Below are 18,492 nucleotides of genomic sequence, written 5' to 3'. Positions count from 1 at the left end.
TTAGCCTTCAACATAAAAGCATAATAATGGCTTTTGGTAGAAAAAGCCTTTACGCAAATACAGGTTGATACTATTAATACTCACGGCGTTTAGGTGTGGTTTCTTGGCAGATTTATTTGTATATTTTATTTGTTGAAAGTTTCAGTCTCCCCACGGGCTAGCCTACGTTGTTTTATTTTGGAAAGCCTTAACCGGAAACACCAGAAATCTGTGTTCGTTGTTATTAACGGGGCATTAGAAGTTATCCGTTTTTTCCCAAATTTAGGAAATGTTTTCCGAAGTTGTGCAGCAACGGCGAATATGGACCTATTGTTGTGTAACTATTTAACAACTTTCATAGCATCTTCTGAATTATTCGCACACAAGTGAGATGTTAATGATAGTTAGACGAGCTGCTACAACTGATGTTTCTCAAGAAAAAACGGTGGAAATGTTTGCATCGCGGATTTTATCAGGGGCAACATCCAGACACCCAGCCAGCTAGCTAGCTAGCGGCTCTCCTTGGGGAGAGTGGCACACCGACTTACGAATGCTTCAGGGACACTTTACCGTGAAGAGGATCACGATATGGTCATTTGTTCTGAATATCCAAGTTGTGTGTTTGTGTCCACCTTCTCTCTTCTCCCCTTGGTGTCACGATGTAACCCGGCGTGAGAGTGTTTTGGGTTACAGTGCCAGACATCAGCTTTTAGGGTACAATACATCTAAGGAGGGATCATGGATCACAGCACAACTACCCCCTCCTTTCTCTGACAAATGGGAGGTAAGTGGCTTTATTGTGACACTATCATATTGAAATATATATATTTATTATCTGATTTTCATTAGGATTGTACCTCTTGAATCGACTGTGGATGTTGTTTCTACAGGAATACTCTGTTGCAAGTAAAAGTCCTGTATTCAAAATGTGTACTCAAGTAAAAGTACAAAAGTAGTGGCATCAAAAAGTACTCATTATGCAAATTGGCCCATTTCAGATGAATATATTATATGTTGTTTACTATAATTGCTCCAGGTGTAACTAAAGTCGTATTTAAGTGTTGTTTATATTTCTCATTATTAATCAAAATCTGCAAAGTAATTAAACGTATTAAAAATATGTAGTAAAAGGACACTATTTACCACTGAATTATAGTGGGGTAGAAGCACAAAGTAGCAGAACATTTAAATATTTCTGTACTTGGTTAGTTACTTTACACCACTGTATTATTGTGTCCCTTAACCTTAATTTAGCAATCAATATGTTGATGCAGATTATGTAATCAGCCCTATAACAGATGTTGCTTTGAGGGGTACACTTGTCCATGCATGTCATTACGCTGTCATTCATATGTTAATGAACATGTTGCATATTAAATCCACATAACTGAATGCCCCTTATCCATTGTCAGAGCCTCTCCTGTATCCATGTGATGCAACATGACCCCGGAGGGAAATCAGCAGAGCAGACATTGCTTAGGATGGATGGTTTGTTCCTTTCTCTCAATTCTATTCATCTAAAATACGGTGAAAACAAAATGTGTATAAGTGTAAATGTCATTAGTCGGTACATCTGGCCTGTGTTTCTCTAATGCTGTTCACATATGTTTTTTTTTATTGTTGCCTCTGTTTAGAGTCCTGTCTGTCTGTAACTTTGTGTGGTATTGTTACCACTGATCAGGTCTCTCTTGAGAATGAGACCCTGTGTCTCATTGAGATTTTACCTGTATAAATAAAGGCTAAATAAAAAATAGAGTTAGGTCCATAATAGCTACGTATAGGTTGAAAATGTAGTTATCTATTAGATAAAAAAACCTTTGTTTACTATGTATGAATTTACTGTATGTACGTAGCTGCTTTTAGTGATTTCTTTTTAAATGTTAGCCTTTGTAACTGGATGTTTAAAACCCCCAATATTTAACCTGACAGATGCAATGGAAATCAATGGACGCTTGGTGTCTTCTACAGAGGGGCCGCTCTCTTCTTCAGCGTCCTCTGGTCTATGGGGACGGCCTCTTTACACGCCACTCTCCTACCTGTCAAAGATCTTGCCCCTCAGGAACCGCAGAAGCACACTCACCAGATATAACTCGGGCCTCACTCTGCCTCAGGTGTGTTTCTAGGTGCTTGCATCCCTTCAGTCATTGTACACAGTCATTGAATTGCATTTTCACATATTTAGTATGCAGGGCACCATTTCATGTATTTCAGTTTGATGTCAAACCTGTAATGTGTATTGTTTTGTTGCTCAACAAGTCAGTTGTCCATCAGTCATTTCTTCCCTTTGTTTTTGCTTTTTCTCATATTGGGTTCTGACTGTTTAAAAATAAGAATTTATGAAATGCATACACATACCAGACAAACTGACATCATTGCTTAATATTACATCATTCACATATTTTGTAACTTTACTTTTCATGACACGAAGAAAAATTATTATGTTGGGAGAAACTAATCATACCTTGTGTTGAATGTTTCCGCAGATTCAGAGTGTGGCACCTCCATCCTCATATGAGGTCAAGTTTCACAAGTGTGCACAGGTACGTCACACAATTGTTTAATCCAGCCCTTTATACTATCAGAGTATCAGCATTTAATTCCCAAATATCCTACTGGACCAATTTTAAACTGCACATAAACATGTTGAAGACTGTTCAGTCACTCTCCCTGCTTGATCATGTGTCCCCCAGGTGAAGCTGGACACTGACCCTCCTCAGCTGACTTTCTTCCTGCTGATTGACAACAAGGATGGCACCGACTTGTCTCAGTTGGCTATTCGGGACTCCATCTCTGGAATAGTGCCCCTAAAATCTAAAGGCAGGGTGGTGGAAAGAGGCTACCAGGCGTTTTCCATTGATTCACTGTCTGGTATGTCTTGGAGTCAATTTCTTTTGAAAGATGATTGTATTGATTTGACCTTTTTTTTAAATGTAAAATATTTGAATTTTCTGCTTCCACAATACATAACATAAGATTGATTTGAACTTTAGCTGGGTCCAAAGTTGTTGTCAACTATACCGCTCACATAAGGAGTCATAAGACTGAAGTCCTGGACCTTCCAGCTTTTCTCACCTTCTCCAACGCCTCACAGGTATTTTTTATCTTCTACTTGTTTCTGCTCTTTCCAACACAAAAAACAATCCCCCAACTGTTTAATTTCACCATGTCAGCAACTGCCTATCACTCCTGTAAATGTTCTCTCTTCTAAACCAGAGTATTGTTTTCTTCAATCTACAGAATGATGTCAGTATGTTTGGTCCAATAAGAGCTAATCTAACGTTGAGAGTGAATTCCACCGACAGGGTAAGCTCCTTAACTGGAAACACACTTGACCGCAGCTTAAAGCATTGCATGTTTTGTTCCTGCTTTCTGATTTGTGTTTACTAAATGGATTTGATGAAAAGTCTATTTTTGCTTTCAATTTCAGATGTATCTTAACCATGGGGTCCATTTTGCTGGATTTGTTGTTGGGTTCTTTGTCACGCTGGTGCTGCTGTCGCTAGGGTTTCTGGTCATGAACCTGATCGGCCTCAGATCCAGGCTGAACCTTCTCCGACAAAGGGTATCACAAATGTTATTTCTAATCCTAATAACTGCTAATTAAACCTAAGTACCTTGTTAATTACGTATGCTATATTGTTGCGTTTGTACATTTCAAAAAGGTGTTGTGATGTGTCTATTAAAAGGATTTCTTTTGTTGACAATTTTGTTTCGTTGACCAATTTTTTCAACATAATGTCTAATTATAGTTAACTGTTTTGTCAAATTAACTTCAGTATATGTTGCTCATTTTTCAAAGTTTTATGAATTACGTCAGTCATTTGTTAATATATTGCATATATCATCTTACTTTAGAGAAACAGGCGTGATTCTGTCCCAGAGTATGCACACTGCAACATGAGTGAGACCATAAAAGATGAGGCCGCATTTGAAGACAAGATGGTGGACACGATGGTGCTGGAAGATCCCCAGAACATGTACCAGGCTTTGGAGAAGTGAGTAAACTAACAAGGAGGGAATTTACCATCTTTTCATTGTGCTTGAGACCCTATAATGGATCTAAAAAGAACAACATTATCGGCAAGTGAAATAAATGGGACACTCACTGCTTGAAAACAGGATATTATGTATTAAACGGATGTTGGGAGTTTTCTACTTTATGTTATTCATTAAGTAAAAATTGTAAGTTGAAATTGGATTCATTAAGTAAAAAAAATAATTACATTAATGCAGTTATTTTACTTGCCTTTTACATACAATGAGTTGTGATGGTGTTGCTTAGAAGAAACTGTACTTGTGCTTTATAAGGCTTTGCAATAAGCTACTTTTTCACCTAAACCAGTAATCGTAATAACATTTGATTCTCTCACATATTATGCTTTCTAATACAACATTTTTAATGTCTTTCTTACCTATCAGCTCCACTGATACAATGAGCCTTTAATGATGCATCCCACTTAAATCCCATCAAGTTTACTCTGCATTTTATCCCGTTTTAGCCTTGAAATGTCCACGCTGCTGCATGCCACCAAAAACCTGGAGGCCACCCGGATTCAGATCTACAAGGACGTGATGTCTTCCCTGCTGGGCGACCTGCGCTCCCGGGGCCATACCAGCGCCCAGGCCCAGCAGAGGCTTCTGAGTGTGCTCCACGGACAGATGTTGGGTATGGAGGGCCGGCTGAAGGAGGAGCGAGGGGCCCGCCTGGCAGCTCTGAATGGCCGGTGTAACCTGGAGAGTCGGGAAGAAATGGAAGCAGAGCATCGCAGAGAGGCTGCTGAGAAGAACCAGGCCGAGCTGCTGTGTCAACATGCAGACCAACAGGTGAGTCAAAAGTGGTTTGGTAGGGAAATAACATTCATGTTTAATTTGATTGAATATGAAGGAATCCTGTGTATAACTTTAATCACTGTTACTTAAAGAGGGCTTTCTGAACCGGGCAAAGCTAGCTGGTGGGTTTGCTGTCCTGGCTCCAGGATGGTGGAATGAGCTCCCCATTGACATCAGGACGGCAGATAGCTTGCACATCTTCCGGCGCAAACTGAAAACTCATCTCTTTCGACTCCACTTCGAGCGATAGAACTATTAACGAAGCACTTTTATACTAATAAAGGACTGGCTTATCTAAAGCCAGTTGAGTAGCACTTGAAATGTTTTTGCTCTATGAAGCCTGATGTACTTATATGATTCTGTTTTCTTCAAGTTGTATTTTGTTGGTCGAACGCACTTATTGTAAGTCGCTTTGGATAAAAGCGTCAGCTAAATGCAATGTAATGTAATGTAATGTTATGGCTGCCGGATCTGGCACCCCCTCATTTTGGCCTGGACGGTCATAATCTCACCAGAATCACACTGGTGTTACTTTATCCCCTCTAGTTTTAGAAAACAAAAGTATTTAACTCTGGATTCATGGTGTATAAAATGGCCGTCTGTGTAGTTTATTTATGGCATCCCGTTGGGTTTGACGTCATCTGAACAGGACATCGCACGCTCACTGCTTGATAGCGCGCGAAGGCCCGTTTATGCCGGTTGTTAAACAACATTGTTATGGGGAAATGCAAGTTTGCGTCCAAATGGTTGGAAGATAAGGAGGAAGGACAATCAATACTGTATAGTCAATGTGAGGTAAAGTGTGTCGCCAATGTAACCGGTTAAAACTCGAAGTGGCGATGAGGTCTTAAAACGTATGGAAAGGGTCTTAAAAGGTATTACATTTGACTTCAGGATTCCTGCATATACCCTGTGGTGTTGTGGCTGCCGGATTTGGCACCCCCTCTGTAACTTTGGCCAGGATGGTCTTAATCCCACCAAATCCACACTCTAGTTTACTCGAACAAAAGCAATTTATTCTGAGCCCATCAGGTGAAATATTAACTGTAAACCTCTTTCTGTAATGTAACTAGGAGCTCCTGCACTGCAGTGTCCTCCTGGAGAAGCTGCACAAGCTGAGTCAGAGTCAGCTCCAGCGCATCCTGTTGGTCCGTCATGAGGAAGCCTCTGGGAAGCTCCAGAGGCAGATCATCGAGTGGCGCCGGGTGGAGCTGCACAAGATTTTCTCAGAGGAACTGGAGGAGGCCACCAGGATGGGGGAGCTGGAGAAGAGCACGGCCAAGAGTCTTCAGCACGATTACTTCGCCTGTCAAGTAAGCAACCACAATGTTTTTCAAAATATTAGAATTGACCTTTTGATTGACATAATTATGTTGGTTTAGTTTGAGCTTTAGACATTCAAAATCAATTCCTGTAAACATGGCAAACAAACCATGGTGAAGAACTTTTGCCATTTTAGATTGTCCTTATTCTTTGCTTCCTTTCAGCCGTATAATTAAAACGCATAATGAGACATATCCTTACTTTGTTTTTCTTTCTCAGGATCAGCTTGAGGAGATGCTGGATGTGGTCCTTGCCAACCACCGCTTTGTGCTTGCTGAACGCAACGCTCAGAGGAGGTTCTTGGTGCACAGCCTTCACAGCCTCAACAGCCTGATTTCTGACAGCTTCTCCAGCACCTCCAGCAACCTGGACCGCTGGTTCACTCACATCAGGAGGTCGGTGCCCATATTGGTTAGAAGTGATGATCATTTCACAAAGCTAAATTATAAATCTGGCCAAATAAAATATAAACGCAACACTTTTGTTTTTGCTCCCATTTTTCATGAGATGATCTCAAAGATCTAAAACATTTTCTATATACACAAAATAACCATTTCTCTCAAATCTGAAAAAATCTGTGATAGTGAGCACTTCTCCTTTGCCGAGATAATCCATCCCACCTCACAGGTGTGGCATATCAAGATGCTGATTAGACAGCATGATTATTGCACAGGTGTGCCTTAGGCTGGCCACAATAAAAGGCCACTCTGAAACGTGCAGTTTTGCTTTATTGGGGGGGTCTGGGGGGGTCCGAAAACCAGTCAGTATCTGGTGTGACCACCATTTGCCTCACGCAGTGCAACACATCTCCTTCGCATAGAGTTGATCAAGTTGTTGATTGTGGCCTGTGGAATGTTGGTCCACTCCTCTTCAATGGCTGTGCGAAGTTGCTGGATATTGGCAGGAACTGGAACACGCTGTCGTATACGCCGATCCAGAGCATCCCGAACATGCTCAATGGGTGACATGTCCGGTGAGTATGCTGGCCATGCAAGAACTGGGATGTTTTCAGCCTCCAGGAATTGTGTACAGATCCTTGCAACATGGGGCCGTGCATTATCATGCTGCAACATGAGGTGATGGTCGTGGATGAATGGCACAACAATGGGCCTCAGGATCTCGTCACGGTATCTCTGTGCATTCACAATGCCATCAATAAAATGCACCTGTGTTCGTCGTCCATAACATACGCCTGCCCATACCATAACCCCACCACCACCATGGGCCACTCGATTCACAACATTGACATCAGAAAACCGCTCACCCACACGACGCCACACACGCTGTCTGCCATCTGCCCTGAACAGTGAACACCGGGATTAATCCGTAAAGAGAACACCTCTCCAACGTGCCAGACGCCATCGAATGTGAGCATTTGCCCACTCAAGTCGGTTACGACGACGAACCGGAGTCAGGTCGAGACCCCGATGAGGACGACGAGCATGCAGAATCAGATGAGCTTCCCTGAGACGGTTTCTGACAGTTTGTGCAGAAATTCTTTGGCTATGCAAACCGATTGTTGCATCAGCTGTCCGAGTGGCTGGTCTCAGACGATCTTGGAGGTGAACATGCTGGATGTGGAGGTCCTGGGCTGGTGTGGTTATACGTGGTCTGCGGTTGTGAGGCCGGTTGGATGTACTGCCAAATTCTCTGAAACGCCTTTGGAGACGGCTTATGGTAGAGAAATGAACATTCAATTCACGGGCAACAGCTCTGGTGGACATTCCTGCTGTCAGCATGCCAATTGCACGCTCCCTCAACACTTGCGACATCTGTGGCATTGTGCTGTGTGATAAAACGGAACATTTTAGAGTGGCCTTTTATTGTGGCCAGCCTAAGGCACACCTGTGCAATAATCATGCTGTCTAATCAGCATCTTGATATGCCACACCTGTGAGGTGGGATGGATTATCTCGGCAAAGGAGAAGTGCTCACTATCACAGATTTTTTCAGATTTGTGAACAATATTTGAGAGAAATGGTTATTTTGTGTATATAGAAAATGTTTTAGATCTTTGAGTTCATCTCATGAAAAATGGGAGCAGTGTTGCATTTATATTTTTGTTCAGTGTATATAATAGAAAATATATTTTGGTGAACACACTTGCAAGACAACATTTGATGAGTACGCTTGTCTGAAGGTTATTTTATTGGCTTATTGCTTTTATTTATAGTACAGATAATAGACTGGAAATGGGGAGATGCAGCAGGTAGGATTCACCCTTTTTTAACCCGGCATGCTTTCCTCTCTCCACCAGAGGGAGCCTCGTGTCTGCCGAGCAGATCGATCAGCTGCAGGAGAAAACACAGAAAGAGCTGCTGATGGTGAGGCAGAGACTGGATGAGTCTCTGAGCCAAGAGACGGGGGCCATGCGCTGTGGACTGATCAAGAAGAGGCGGGATCTCATCTCTGACATGGTGAGGAGAACATGCATTTGTTGGATTTTTAAGCAAACACCCTATTTGATACCTCAAAACCTGTTCATTGCATACTTTCTTCAATCCTGCTCCCTGCTCTCTGCAGCTCCGGGTCCACAAACAGAGACAGAAGGACCTGTCGGGGCTGTCCAAGGGTCTGGAGGGACGGATAGATGTAGCTCAGCACCTGCAATGTTGGAGGAACTTACTAACAGCTCACAGTTTGGAGCTAGCTGAGCTCATCAACAACCTGGATGAAGAGGCTGCTGCAGACATCCGCAAGGTGCCAATCTAACATTTCACATTCACAACCTTATCACTGAAAGATACAAAAGAAAGACATATGAACACGCCACTTAGTTTGATTTACTCTCTGTCTTGATCCGCGACCTGTTCTCTAGGTGACCATGCGTGTGATCCAGGGTGCCATAACAGAACTCAAAGCCATCCAGCCCTCGGCAGCCCAGGCCCTGCTGACACTCTTGCCTCCAGGGGCCCAGCGCTCCCTGCTCCAGCTGGACCCGGAGCCGGGGGGGCCAGGGACTGCTCAGGGGCCAGGGGCGAGCGCTCTCCCCCAGGGCCAGGAGAGGCTGCACCAGGAAGGAAAGGCAGCGCTGCGCACCCTCAGCTGCAGCAGGGAGGCTCTGAGGGGAGCCATGGAGAGAGAACTGCAGGAGCAGAGAGAGCTCCGGGCGCGCTGCAGAGCGTTCTTCAGGTCAGTGATGGCATTACAGTGCTCAATACAATCGTTATTTGGGTGTTTTCCTATTGGCTGTGGAGTTCCGGGAGTAGTTTATATAGAATGGAGACATAAATTAGCACTTTCTGGATAATATGACAGTCTTTAGACGATTTAAGGAATCAGATTATGGTTGTCTCTACAGCAAAAGGTTTAATATACAAGACTGGATTCCAATTCAAAGGCTTTATTCCTATTTCCACAGTAGCTACAGCATGGTTTTGGAAATGCAAATCTTAAGTCCCAGGCTATAGCATCTTTAACAAACAATAGTTAAACCATATTGGAATGATGTTATCCTCCTCTCAACACAACCACGTTGTCTCATGATCCTTCTTCTTATTTCCTTCTCTCCCAGTTGTTTGTGTTCGTCCCAGCTGACTCTGTCTGAAGATGACCGGCTGAGGATGAAACTAGAGTTTCAGAAGTGTCTGTCTGTGATGGACCGCTGCCTGGTGCTGCCCCACGCCGTCTCCAGAACCAAACTTCACAACGCTCTAGCAGCTTGGAGAAAGGACAGCGAGCAACAAATGGTGAACACATACAATCACACATATCTGAATGAAGCTGTTGTGTTCCCAAAACCTGTGTGTGGTTTAGAACGTTTCTGACTTTGGCTAGTGCTATTGGTAATAGCCACTAAAATGTAACATTTGCTACACTTCTTTTGGTGTATAGTATTTCCATCAACAAGGGCTCATTGTATCCAATATATTTGATTGACATTTCTGGTGGAACACTGCTAATGCTATTGAAGTGAAACATCTTAAGTATGAGTCTTGGTCCAAATTGTAAAGTAAATTCCCCTTTTATAGTTTGGCGCTGACATTTTAAAATGATAAACATATTAGTATAAAGCCATTGTTAGACAAAAGGAACAAAAGAGACATTGATCTAAACCACAAATCCCTTTAACAGTGTATTTATATTTTATTTTTACACACAAATTGTGACAAGAACAAGCAAAAAATCCCCATTTTCACTATACACATATTATATGTTTGCACTATAATTAAGCATTATAGCTCAATTATAAAGATTAAAATGTGATTGTCTTATAATGTGTCCTTCTCCTGGGAAAGCATCTCTATGCCCACCTCTTTTACTCTGTGCTAACTTATGGCCTTTGTTTTACATTTCATCATGAAACGATTCTAAAGCCCAGATGTAGTCAACTACAGCAGCTGCAGGATATAGCGGTGCATTTAATGTTTTCAAATAAGTATGAAATGGAGAATGGCGACCGGCAGTGAAAACCACGCTACCATCAGCCTCAATTGTGTGGCCGCTGGATGGGTGCATTGTAATTTCGAAATAATACGGGCTCCGCAGAGTGGTTTGATTTCTAATTGCATCATATCGGCATGTTTGGAGTAATTTTCGGTTCCAAAACAACTTATGGATATTGTGGTTTCTGCAGACAAATATGCAATCCAAGGGGAAAACCAACGATGCCAGACCAAAAGCAGACACCTCTGACCTGCTGCTTTTCCAGAGAAGGCTGGAGGACAGGATCCAACTGTGTGAGAAGGAGAAGGAGACGGAGAGAGGCCTCATGGATGGGGTAAGGCTGTGAAATGACCTTTTACTATAAGTTATTGTTAAGTCTAGTAAGTTACTGAAAGAAGAGAATGGTGGGTGTAATACAGCTGGGGGGGGGGTCATTCATTTTAAACATCATCCTTATCAAGATTGTGATCACGATGCTTTGATATTGAGGCGATTTTATGAGAATAATAAAATGCTGTGATAAGAGGCTCTAGCTAGCTACAATATTGGTCGCAAATCTTTGGTCACGGTTAGCAGGACGCTAAATTATTAGAAACATTTTCTTGTCAGATTTATTCTTTTGTCAAGCATAAAGCCATCTTTCTTTTTGGGTTGCTTTGTAGTGACGGCTGTAGAAATAGAAATGTCTGATTTAGTATATTCAGCAGTTTAATCAGGCTTTTACCGTTGAAGGGACAAACACACCTCCATTTGTAAAACAGATGATAAAAATCTGATTAGTCTCCAAGAAGAGGTTCATCAGTCACATTTTCTAGTATTTGTGAATAATGTCACCTAAAATAAACGACTTAGCTTTAAACAATAATAAACCCTAAGATAATTGGTAGCAGCAAATCTGTTCCTTGAAGTTAATGACAATCTGTGTTGATCCTATATGCCTATCCTGCACACAAGGTGGGTGGTAAGTTTATAACAGATGACTGAAATACATTAATTCTAATTTTGCCAGGTGACAGTGGAGATGCGTAAAGAGAGAGAGGATGACCTGCGCTCTCAGGGCGACAGCTTGGCGATGCAGATGGCTACCATCCACTACCAGAAGGCTGAGCGGAGGACCAAGGTCCTGGAAACCTCCAGAGCAATGCTCACTCTGCACAGCCTGCTGATACAGCAGCTCAGAGACAGGAAGAGCCTGGAGAGACAAGACATGGCCCAGAGTATAAACAACCACTGCATGGCAAGTCAACCTCTGTGGTGTAGCATTGCATCTTGGGTGGGACGCTCATGGAGATGTAAAGGGTTCAAATGAATGTGTAATGTTGAGACTGTAACGTTCTCATTATAGACCTTAATTAGTGTAATTTGACCCTTGCTACAGGGCCTGGAGGAAGCAGAACAGCAGCTTCAAAAGGAAGTAAAGGTGCTGGACGGCCTGCAAATGTCTCCCTCCAGAGTCCCAACGCAGAGAGAAGACCCTGATGAGGGAGAGGGGGAAAGTGAGGAGGAGAGAATGTTTCAAGTGCAGCGGGATTGCAGGATGACGTTCATCCTCCAGGGGGCGCTGTACAAAAGCGATCAGGTCCTCGCACTGTTGGCTGAGAGGTGAGCTGTCATGTCAGAGTTATCTCAAGAGAAATAAGGAATTTCGTGGGTTGACACAGGCAGTTCATTCTCAGTGTTGAAACTCTCTGGTGATTTCAGATTGCAGGAAATGACTGGCAACAACCAAGCCATGGAAGATTTAAAAGAGCAAATGGAGCTCAGGAGACTTTATGCAAACTGTGATCAGGTCTGAATTGATTTGTTACATTTTTTTTTGTGCCAATGTTATATGCAACAAAAAAATCAACAGCATGGAAAAACCCAGGGATACACTAACTTCTGTGTGCAGGTCAAAGGAAGGAGAGGGGAAAGTGTATTTAATGTGGCTCTGTGCCGTGCTCCTCTTCCTCTCAGGATCTAGAGTTTGCATCGGGGCTGGTTCGGCAGAGTCAGGTGTCTGCGGAGGTTCTCCTGGAGGCCCTGCGCCTCCTCCTGCCCACCCTGCCTGAGAGCGAACTCCTCTCCATCACCGACGCCCTCTGCCCCAAACAGCACCCGGGCTCATCTTCTGCAGAGCAGGAACACTCGGGGTAAGGAGCAGGTCAAGGATCTGTCTGCTGGCAAACATTCTGCTCATTTATATTGTGCAGGGTCAACAGGGTTAATGTGCTTGACTTATGAGATGTGAATGATAGTTATCTTAAGCCTTAGGGGAGAAGTTGTGTTGATCGTGTGCATGAAATGTGCGTCTGTCCACCGCAAATCTTGGATATTACTGGGGCCTAAAATATTTGATGGGCTTATTTATAACTGTGATCCACAATTTTTTTAAACAATATTTTATTAGCTGTTTTATATTGTCATTGTCTGACTTCTCACTACTTTTAACCAGCTAAAGTGATCAACAAACTGCTTCCGAAGCAAAAGGCATTTCCTGCAATGGGCTAGGCTAAAAACAAGCCCAATCTAGTCTTTTGAGGGGATGCATTTTGGCCTTTGATTGCTCAAAATCTGACATCCATACAAAAGTGTGGTCTCATTTTGAACAGAAGCATCGGCCCATTAATTTCTTTCCCAGTATGTTATGATCCACTAAAGTCGGCAGGATATGAGAATAATAAATCCCTTTTTTGGTTATCTTGGGGGCCATCATGACTGCAACGGAGCTGGGTGGGACGATTGAGTGAGATTCAACTCTGTTTGGGAGGAGTGAGGGATATCTAAGAGTTTAGTCACAAACTAATGTGTGTAAATCTTGCACTACTCCATGATGTGTTTTCTCCCCCCTCCTTTTTACAGGGAAAAGGAATAGAATAAATTGAATCAAATAGTTCCAACAATAGTGAATATCCCTTTTCCATAAGTACACAATCATAGTCTCAGAGATTCCAATTCTGTGCTTTAGAAAAAGTTTGAGTAAAGTCAGTTATTAAATAAAAGCAGCGTTTAAACAGGCTGGCCGAAACCAATCCATCTCTAAGCATTGTTTCAAATGTGAAAACGATGTGCAAACTGATCAGCAAGGGTCACTTTCTCTGATCCAACATTGTTGAGATAAATGATTAAACTCATCATTCAATATAACTGTCTTCCTGATTCACTGGGTCACTCATGTCGGCCTCCGCTGCGTTTGGATTACTTTCCTGATGAATAATGCATGCCCGGTGCAGTGGGAGGGGCCAAGCCCTCCCATTTGACATTCCTGCCCTCCCCCAATAAACACGTTTTTTTAATTATTTATAATATTTAAAAAATATATATATATTATTTTTTTTAAATTATAAATAAACTGTGAACTTTTATGCTACGATGTATGTGATGTCAGATAGTAACAAAACAAAAATCGCGGGCTACGGCAAATAAATGCATGTGTCTGATTCGTCCACATTTAGACCAATCACAGCGTCACACTCTGCCGCCTATTCTGGATTTGTTTATTGTTTATTGTGCATTCTGTAGACTCCCATTTCGGTTTGAATTACAAAATGGACATCAGAAATTGGCTTAAAAGGATTTATTAAAACGAAATAGCGATGAAAGAACTGCAGCCGATGGTGCTGCTGGCGACCCTGCACCTGCCGTTGCAGCAACACTGGATCGTTATCAGGGAAATTGTTTTCAGGAAAGAAGCGCACTTTTGCCGCCGCATGGTTCAACAACAGACCGGCTTGAATATTCGTTAAAAGCAGACGCAGCCTTTTGTTTCCCCTGTAGACAGTTTAAAGTAAATACGTCTTCATCTGATGCGGCTTTTACTGTCAAAGGTTTTTGCGACTGGAAACACGCATTACAGACTGATAAAGGACTGCTAAAGCATTAAAAGAACACATTTCATGTGAGAGTTTGTGGAGAGAGAGACAGATACGCGAGGAAACAAATAAGGAAATTAGTACTTTGGTGCGCACAGATCAGCTGGCACGGAACGTGTCCTCTCAGGGGTGACCACGATTCACTCCACAGCATGTCCGAGTTACGGTGTGTCCACACAGCAGCTTTGACCAAATCTTGAAAATCCTGGAGCTGGGCTTGTCTGACAGCTTGGGGATTTCGCGACCAACAACCAATCACATGAATATCACATGAATATCCCGCCCCCGACATACAAAGCAAAAAAACCCGGTTCTTCTACACTATTGTCAAATAGGAAGGGCTATGATGAACATTTATTTTTTTAACATTTTGAACATTTATGAGATTAATGTTTATGGTGCTATTTTATGCTACATTCCATGTTGGCTAATGATACTGTCTATGCTTGCTAGCAACGAAGTAAACTAGCAACGAAGTAAACTGGATATAAAACCCCCAAACGAGGGAAAACCTACCAGTTTCCCCCACAGCCTCTGCCACCTCCCCCCATGCCTGGTTCCTCCGGTTTGTATCCCGGTAAGTAAATAGGGACTGGTCATAAAGAACCGGGTGATTTGCTACCGCAATAACTAAGTTCTCCTCCATTTTTGTGGAATATAGAAATGAACTGCGGGTCTCGTTCTCCCAGCTTGCACGCGGTTTGATTGGCTAGCGCTTGAACTGTCAGATTTGCATAAACGGATCTGATTGGCTGTCGCTTCCAGCTCAGCCTCAAAAGTTGAACAATGTTCAACTTTGGAATCCTGAACATCCTGGAAATCCTGGAAATCTTCGCCCTCGCCCCCCCACAATGCAGTTCGGCGACAAGCGAGGGAAAGTGACGTCATCCCCATTCAAAGTCAATGGGCGGAGACGCGCTGGAAGCGGTGGACAAATCGCCAAAAGCTGCTGTGTGGACGGGCCGTCACTCTCTACCGATCGATCGGTGCTCTCTAAACACGCCGATCGCGAGAGCCGATCGCATGACGTAAAATACATGACACTTTTCTCTGTGCGGCAAAACAAGCTCGCCAAAATGGCTTCACCGGTCTGGCATTATTTTAAGGTGTCCGAAAAAGACAGTAAAATAGCGTTATGCAACGTGTGTGAAGCAGAAATCCTGCAGCTCCGCCCGCCGGACCGGTAAGCGCAGCGAAACACACACACAGGGAGAACCAGACCGCAGTTCATTTCCTCATATTCCAAACGAGAAATTACGGTAGCAAATCACCCGGTTCTTTACGACCAGAACTATTAACGGGATACAAACCGGAGGAACAAGGCATGGAGGGAGGTGGCAGAGACAGTGGGTGAAACTGGTAAGTTTTCGCCTGTTTGGGGAGTTTATATATATATATATATTGCTCGCATAAAATCCCCGGGGTTTTTTGCTTTGCATGTCGGGGGCGGGAGATTCATGTGATTGGTTGTTGGTCGCGTTGCTCGCAAAAAATCCCCACGCTTTCAGACACGCCCAGCTCCAAGATTTTCAAGATTTTTGAAAAGCTGCTGTGTGGACGTACCGTGAGTATCGGCCGATATCGATCGGTGACCGATCGATGGGAGCATCCCTAGTATTTGCGATAAGTGTGCGTCTTTACGCAATACTGTTGGCCTTGCTGTTTGATATATATTGTGCCGCAGGCCCGCAGCACATGACGGTTTTGTGTGCCCTCCCATGAAAATCATATGCCCTCCCTTTAGATTTGTTCATGGCGCCGGGTCTGAATAATGTCTCATGCATGAGGATCGGAGTGGTCTGGCCAAAGGACAAGAGGATGAACAATAGGTCTTTTGTATCTGCTTTTTGTTGGCAGGATAGAGTTTAATGGTTCTTTACAACTGTTTGAAATCATGCTAATGGCAAACAGGGAAACAGTTATGTGTCTGTTTCTGCAGAAACAAGTCCTTCTCCCTTTTTTATTTCCTTTGACTCAACATCTATCCCCAATAAGCTCCCCCATTCAAATGGCTGACATATCTGTCTTGCTATGGCCGTACTTGTTCAACTTTACCAAGCACATTTTTTACATAAAAGTAATAACTCCCAAATGACCCATCACAATCATTTAAAATGTGTCATTGCTTTCAGATGTTTGTCTGCAGCATCTGTTTAATATCTAGTCAAACGCCATAACCATATAATCATTGGATTGTCCTCTATTAGCTCGATTGATGACTAAAAATGTACTTATCAATGTTGCTTTAATGAGCATTGTAATCAGGTGATAGATGCTGTACTTTTACAGCAAGTCCTAGAATTTCACAGAAATGCTAATGCATTATGATTCGCTGTTTACCTCTTTTTGGATTCAATCTGCAATATTAAATCCTCTAATGAAGAATGGCCTTGTGACACTTTACAGTTAGAATGATCCGTGCTTATTAAAGAATTTGACAGGCTTCACATGATGTACCCTGCTATGAAAGAGATAAAATATGTTATCTTTTAATTTAATGGAAAAGATCACAGAGCTCTGCCTCCAAGCCAATAAGAAGTTATTACACCGTATCAGAATTTCTTATCAAAGCCGAACATTGTCTGCAGAGATCGTATCGCAGTTACGGGTTTTATAATATATTGATGACTTCTTGACCAGGTGTGCCGGGGGGGGTGAACAGAGTTCTTCCTGTCAAACTGAGGGAAGAAGTGGTGCATACAAATATGCCAACTATGCCAAGCTGCACTGTGGAAAGAGAGAGGTGAGTTCAACTCATGTTTTGCTACCAGCTGTTATATAAAGACTTTATTTAACAACATCATTAGGACTCATTTTTTAGTTCAGTGATCAGCCACATCATAAAATATCCTTTATTGATGTATCATGTGCCTTCGCTCAGTTACATGGCTGTGCTGCAGTGACCACATGCATGAGGTAAGCACTTCAACACTCCCACTCACAACAGCTCCTTTGTCCTCCAAATGTTCACAGACTCCTGGAAAAGAGGCAAAGTTTGATGGAAAAACTGCTCCCCAGATCTCCTCTCCTGGCTCCAAGAGATGTTGCACCACTGTTGGTTGGAGAGGAAGGAAAGGAGGACACTCGTACTAAAGCACAACGTCCAATTGATAAATCAACCGTGACGGAAAACACAGTTAGTAAGCCGCTAACTGACACTGCAAAAGAAACATTACAAAGCACAGCAGAGGAATACTTGATGCCAGCGTCTGCCAGCTCAGTGCTGGGCGTCCACGCTACAGGAGAGAGGCTGTTTGTGTTCAGGGACCCGCCTGAACCATGTGACATTGTAGGGGCTCCTAAAAGAAAAGAAAAGGAACTTTCTCAATCTGAAGAAGGCTCGGTGGCTCCGACACACCTACCTTGAGTCTGAAAAACATTGTCGTCCACAAGATTTTCTATGATGATGGTACTATATCATGGTGTATAATACTGAAATCTCAAATAAATCAATAGTTGTGCTGTTTAGCTAAACTTTCTCTGTGCCTTTTTAGAAATGTTCGTTGCATGGTGGTTGTGGTTGAACAGTTTATTATTACCTCAGCCAAAGAAGTTGTGTTTTAGTTTTTTTACTGGCAGCAGGATGATGATAAATCTACTGCCCAAATGTTAACGAAACTTGATGGCCGCTTGTAGCATATGGCTGAGGAAAAACCTATTACATTTTGGAAGGGATTTGTCTATAGGTGTATTTCTGCTTTGCCAAATTACCCTTCTGGATTTTACATTATGTTTGTATACAGATTACAATTGTATCTTGAATGGACATCTTTTAAGTTGTCCACAAAAGTTCGGACTCTTTTTACTGAAAAGGTTACAGTATATGAATGTGTTTTCATAGTATTAATGTGTACTGTATTCACATTAAAAAGTGTTTTTATTGGTGTTCAAAACTCCAGATATCAGACACTTTTTCTGGTTTGAAGTGAGAATTGTTTGATTCAAGATGTACAGAATAATTAAATGTATCCAAATTCCAAGTTATTTCATGTGCAACAGCTTCAATGCATTTTTTTTATTTTAAATAAACACGTGTATCTTCCTCTTAATGACCTTTACAACACAAATCAAGGCTGGAGATTCATCCTTTATTTTGACATGTTGTCGAAGTTGTTGACCCCAA

At 42.5% G+C, this 18,492-nt stretch overlaps 1 protein-coding gene across 1 annotated transcript; it reads left to right on the top strand.

Annotated features, from left to right (window-relative positions):
• Positions 1–203: 203 nt before the first annotated feature.
• LOC117561918 (limbin-like) lies at positions 204–18,353 on the top strand. The gene is made up of 23 exons (XM_034239584.1): positions 204–763; positions 1,392–1,467; positions 1,909–2,090; positions 2,463–2,519; positions 2,670–2,847; positions 2,970–3,070; positions 3,217–3,282; positions 3,407–3,541; positions 3,835–3,974; positions 4,479–4,803; positions 5,883–6,122; positions 6,352–6,527; positions 8,390–8,549; positions 8,656–8,832; positions 8,951–9,264; positions 9,647–9,821; positions 10,709–10,852; positions 11,528–11,755; positions 11,897–12,120; positions 12,220–12,307; positions 12,475–12,650; positions 17,010–17,112; positions 17,343–18,353. Exons 1-23 carry the CDS (start codon positions 530–532, stop codon positions 17,460–17,462), a joined length of 3,819 nt encoding a protein of 1,272 aa, XP_034095475.1. The 5' UTR covers positions 204–529; the 3' UTR covers positions 17,463–18,353.
• The last annotated feature ends 139 nt before the right edge of the window (positions 18,354–18,492 follow it).

The sequence above is a fragment of the Gymnodraco acuticeps genome, unplaced genomic scaffold (assembly GCF_902827175.1).
Source record: "Gymnodraco acuticeps unplaced genomic scaffold, fGymAcu1.1, whole genome shotgun sequence".
Taxonomy (NCBI): Eukaryota; Metazoa; Chordata; class Actinopteri; order Perciformes; family Bathydraconidae; genus Gymnodraco; species Gymnodraco acuticeps.
The sequence above is the reverse complement of the archived record's forward strand: the minus strand, read 5'-3'. Positions and strand labels throughout refer to the sequence as shown.

Coding starts and splice junctions, on each gene's coding strand:
- LOC117561918 (XM_034239584.1), top strand. CDS start 530: ATGCTTCAGGGACACTTTACCGTGAAGAGGATCACGATATGGTCATTT. Junction 10,853..11,527: donor AGAGAGGCCTCATGGATGGG/GTAAGGCTGTGA, acceptor TAATTTTGCCAG/GTGACAGTGGAGATGCGTAA. Junction 11,756..11,896: donor GTATAAACAACCACTGCATG/GCAAGTCAACCT, acceptor CCCTTGCTACAG/GGCCTGGAGGAAGCAGAACA.